This window comes from Protopterus annectens, chromosome 10.part0 (assembly GCF_019279795.1).
Source record: "Protopterus annectens isolate FY-2018-M chromosome 10.part0, PAN1.0, whole genome shotgun sequence".
In the NCBI taxonomy this organism is placed as follows: Eukaryota; Metazoa; Chordata; order Ceratodontiformes; family Protopteridae; genus Protopterus; species Protopterus annectens.
In genome coordinates, this window is record NC_056744.1 from 1,407,624,181 (window position 1) to 1,407,629,654 (window position 5,474).

The 5,474-nt window shown below is 43.5% G+C and overlaps 1 protein-coding gene across 1 annotated transcript in view; it reads left to right on the top strand.

Annotated features, from left to right (window-relative positions):
- Positions 1-1,225: 1,225 nt before the first annotated feature.
- LOC122814288 (dynein axonemal intermediate chain 3-like) overlaps positions 1,226-5,474 on the top strand; it is a 948,661-nt gene continuing 944,412 nt past the window's right edge. Inside the window, exon 1 of the mRNA XM_044086878.1 lies at positions 1,226-1,351. Within this exon, the coding sequence (XP_043942813.1) occupies positions 1,226-1,351 (126 nt within the window). The remainder of the gene's footprint in view (positions 1,352-5,474) is intronic.

A 5,474-nucleotide genomic window follows, 5' to 3' on the forward strand; every position in this document is an offset into this window, starting at 1 on the left:
CACCTTTGTAGGAGCCAATAGTTAATCTAACTTTGATGCCAACTGGTTCCCTTCTTCTTTTAGGTCTGATGTGTTTGGATTCAGAACAGTCTCATAACCAAGCCTTCAGTTTCAATGCTCGGGGATGGCAGTTTTGATCCTGATGTTGTTGTAGCAGTCTGTTCCCTCTGGGCTTCAGCACTAGATAGCTCAGCACCAAGATTTGTTTTGGGGTTGAGGCCCATTGATTCCAAGGTTTCCATTCTTTCTGAGGTTGGGAGGGAGCCTACGGAGCCAATGGCTTCTTCAGCCTTCAAGGTTTTCTATTGGGTACTGTCAAGGCTGGTGGAAAGGATGCTCTATTCAAGGTCAGCACCATCCATACCCCAGCTTGGATCAGCTTCTGTTTCTCTTCCTTCTGTCAGACAAGAACACTCATTCCCATAGGCTTCCAAAGTTTCCAGCTATGTTAGCTCCCAGTCTGATTTTAAACCCTCTGATATTCCCACTCATATGGTTCATTGAAAACAGACATGCAAACAGAAGCACCTAGACTCTGCGCCTCAGTCTGTCACAGAAGACATAGATTTGGATGAGAGTGAAGGCTCCCCAAGATCCCCCCCAGATGTTACATTTGGTGAGATACTGAAATTGATGAAATAGGAAGGGTGAAGGTTCACAGTTGGCCCTTCTTCAGATGAATCTGTGTTCGTGGAAGCCTTTGGGTCTGGCTTATCTTCCTCCTGGGTGGTACCACCCATTTATCCACTCATCGATCTGATGGCTCAATGGACATGGAAGGACCCTGACATGGAGGAACTTATCCCCAAGAAAGCAGGCAGAATTATCTTCACCCCTGCAAACAGGAAACATTGGAACAAGGGACCTCCAGAAGATGTGATGGTTGTAGCAGCTACCACATGAAAAGGAACCATCAGAAGAGAGTTCCTCGGCCCATCCCCCTAGCAGAGAATCTACGTCAATGAACCACTTTGAGAAGCATACTTGCGCTTCAGCAATCTTTGATCTTGGGCTGTTGAATTATCTAGCTCATGTCAGCAGATTTCAGAGAGACTTAAAAGAAATTTCCAAGTCTCTCTTAGGGGTATTACCAGCAGTTGTCCAGAAGACAGTGGATTTGAGTTTTTTCCACCTCAATCTTCATCAAGTATAGCTGTGCAACTGCTGTCTAATGCAGCCTATGGTACAGGTAGGGCTGCAGGCACCAGCATTGCCATTCACCAACATGCCTGGATGTGCCTCTGTGACTTTGCGGAAAGCTTCAGGTCATCCTTCATTCATGCTTCCTTTGATGGGTCGACTTTATTCAAACTCAAAGTTAAAGAAATGCTTACCAGTAGCCAGCAAGATGGTAAGACCTTCTCTCTGGAGTAGGCATACACTTCTCCATGCCCCAGAGTTCCTTCTCTAGGAATCAGAGCTGGAAAGAGGATGTGGTTCAGGAAATTACAGAGTCATTACCAGAAGAGTCCTGGAGACAGACTCCTTCATGGCAGAGGAGGAGGTAATAATAGTAATAATAATAATGGACATTAACCCAGGGGCAGGGGTGGTCTGCAGAATCAGGACTTTCATGGGCCATTCACCAAAAAGCCCTTCTAGCACCCCTGAAGAGTTGCCCGACTGCTGCAAGCTTGGCAAAACATAACCACAAATTCATGGATGCTGAACATCATATTCAGAGATTATTCTATACCATTGTTCCTTTCCATTGATAAAAGGAAAAGAGTTCCTGATGTGCCACCCGGTCAAAGGGAGCTTGCAGCAGCAGAGATTTCCAAGCTGCTAGAAAAAAAGAGTCATCCAATCAGTCCCCGCACACAGAATCTGGAGTTTACTTGTATTTCTTTTTAGTACCCATGAAAACATAGGACTTGAGGCCCATTTTAGACTTGTCATTTGAATCAGTATTTCAAGCAGGCAAAATTTCAGATGGTCCAGCTGCAGTCAATTTTGCCTCTATTGAGATAAGATGATTAGAAGTGCTTGATAGGCCTCAAGGATACACATTATCATGTGAAGATTGAGAAGCATTCAAGGAGGTGTCTCCATTTCCAGCTGGGAACCAACCACTATAAGTTCAGAGTTCTGCTCTTTGGACTCACCACAGCCCCCCCAAAGTGTTTACCAAAGTCATGGCAGTAGTAGCTCTTATCAAATCACTGGGACCTTTTGTTCTGATTGTTGCAGAAGCTAGGGATCACCATCAACATCTCCAAGAGCCAGCTTATGCCTTCTCAACAGAATTTATTGGATGCCACCTGGACATAACCTTACAGATTGCCCACCTTTCAGTCTCCAGAATTCTCTGTCTGCGTCTCAGTGCCACACAAGTTCTTCACCACTCCGGTCCTCCACCAAGGTTAATCCTTTGACTATTGAGTCTTGTGGCGTCCACAATTATCATGATCCCACTTGCCAGATACTTTACATTTACTATTTCATAAGTTCCCCAGTGGCCGTTGTGACAGTGGACGCTTCCTTTCTAGTATGGGGGGTATTTCAAAGGGAAGATGATTCAGGGTACATAGTCACACAAAGAGGTCAATCTTTACATCAGTGTTCTGGAGATGAGGGCAGTCCTTCTAGCATTGCAGGCCTTTCAGGACAGTCTCCTCAAGAACAGACAGACATGTCAGTGGCCTGGCGCATCAACAAACAGAGAAGAACCCATTCTTATCCTTTATACCGCAAAACCATGAGAGTCTGGCAAAAGGTGATGTCTTCGCACCACTTTCTTGTGGCAACACATATGCTGGGGTTGTATGTTCTAGTGGACAAACAGAGCAGGTTTATCCTAATGCCCCACGAGTGGTAATTCATCCAACATTGACGAACTTGCCCTTCAGTTGCTAGGGCTAGTCTTGCTGCAGTCATTTTGTGTCTCATCTAAACCACAAGTGCAGCAGTGACTTTGCCCTGATCCCTCCATAGGACAGTCACTGAGGGATGCTGTAGTCCACAAATGGGCCCTGGGTCTCCTGTATGCCTTCCCCCATTGCTTCTAATGAACAAATTTATACAGAAAGCAAGATTGTGCAAGGCCAAGGTGATCCTCTTTGCAGACATGTTTTCCATTCCTGTGGCCTCTTCTAGTATATCCTTCCTGGAAATTGGATCAATATCCATATTGTTTTTCTCACCTGTCCAGACTAATTCCCCCAGATCAGAAAGCCAAGAAGTTAACCACTTGGTACCTTCATTCTAATGGTAGGCAGAGATGCCAGGCTTTTTTCCCTTGGTAGTTCATATATTATCAGTCTCTTAAAAACATGCTACCACCAAGGTATACTATAGTAAATGGAAAAGATTTTCTGTTTGGGATTTATCCAAGGATCTAGACCCCTTCTCAGCACCTTCTTCTTCTTTTGGCTGCTCCTGTTAGGGGTTGCCACAGCAGATCAACTGTTTCCATTTCTTCCTGTCATCTGCATCTTTCTCTGTCACACTAACCACCTGCATGTCCTCTCTCACCACATCCATAAACCTTATCTTGGGCCTTCCTCTTTTCCTGTTACCTGGCAGCTTCATCCTTAGCATCTTTTTCCCAATATACTCTGCATCCCTCCTCAGCACATGTCCAAACCAACGTAATCTTGCCTCTCCAACCTGGGCTGACCCTCTAATATACTTATTCCTAATCCTGTCCATCCTCATCACACCCAGTGCAAATCTTAACATCTTCAACTCTGCCACGTCAAGCTCTGACTCCTGCCTTTTTGTCAATGCCACTGTCTCCAACCCTTATAACATAGCTGGTCTCACTACCCTCTTGTAGACCTTCCCTTTCACTCTTACTGGTACTCGTCTGTCACAAATCACTCCTGACACTCTTCTACACCCACTCCATCCTGCCTGTACTATCTTCTTCATTTCTCTTCTACACTCACCATTCTCAGCACCTGTTCTATCCATTTTAGAGTTTTTTAACAGAAATTTTTCACAGTGGATCTAGCTACTCAACTATGAAAGTACAGATTGCAGCCATCTCTAGCTTTCATATAGACCTGAACATCTCTTCTGTTGCCTCATTGAAGATTTCTAAGTACTTGTTAAAAGGGACTTTTCTTCTTCGGCTCCCAGTCAGTGATCCTGCTCCTCCTTCGGACATTACTGTCATGTTACAAACATTGATCAGATGCCATTTGAGCTATTGGTCACAGTGGACTTGAAGGTTCTTTCTTGGAAATCAATATTTTTGGTGGCTGTCACTTCAGCTAAAGTGTATAACAGAGCTTCAAGGACTTTCCTGTCAACCTGCTTATTAGATTTTTCATTAGGGTAGGGTCTCACTAAGAACTATTGCTTCTTTCCTACCTAAGGTGACATCTGAAGCTAATCTAAATCAGGCCATAAGTCTACCAGTCTTTTTTCCATGATTTCCAAATAAAGGTGACTACATGCTTCATTTGCTGGACATCATCACCAATTCAGGTTCTATCCCCATACAACTAAGCCTTTCAGGAAATATGATCAACTTTTTGTGGCATTCTCCAAACAAAAATTGGGCAAAGCAGTTGCTAAGGTTACTTTGTCTAAATGGTTATAAGATTGTATTACTTATGTGTGCAAAAAAAGGGCTTACCCTTACAGTCTAAACCAAAAGTCCATTCCACAAGGACTCTGGCTGCATCTACTGCTTTTGCTAGTAAACCTGCTATTGATGATATCTGTGCAGCTACTACTTGGTCAGTAATTCATACATGTGTGGTCACATTATAAGCTGGATGAAAAATCCTGATCTCACTCATCTTTTGGCTCCACCATTCTTAGGAGTGTCCTTCCTTGATACCAGCTGAGACTGTATACTTGGGAATCTGTTGCAAAGTTGAACTGGATAAAAATAGACAACAGTGGATACAAAAGTTATGTACTTACCATAAAGAAAGAGTCATGTTGTGTGACCTCTGCCTAAATTGTCACTAATTAAATTCTGAAGATTGGTTGACCTTGGCATTCCTTGTCAATAAGTAGTCGCCATTGCCAGTGTTTTGTTGCAAAGTCATTACCTAGTTCATATCATTTAGAAACTAGCTAGAATAGCACCACCTTTTTCACTGAGAGTAGGATTATTGTTGACATTTTCATATGTATTATTCATCAGAGGGCAAAGCTCGATCTGAAGTAATAGGGTGGAGACCAGGGAATTATGGATAGGGGATAAGTCAGAACCCTAGAACAGAAAAGCTTCAAGATCGGTGCCGAGGTTGGATCCAACATCCCACAGTTGAACCGGATGAAAATGAGACAACAAGGATCTGTTATTATGTTTAAGTAAATAACTTTTGTTTTAATCTTGAATTCACATCCAGATCAAGTGAGGTCATTGTTCCCCTGTACTCTTCACTTATCAGACCAATGATCGAGTACAATGCCCCATTCGGGATGTATCTCACCCGACACCTGCAGCAATTGGAGAGACCCCAAAAGTTCCTCACCAAAAGGATAAAGGGACTCCAAAACCTGTCATATAC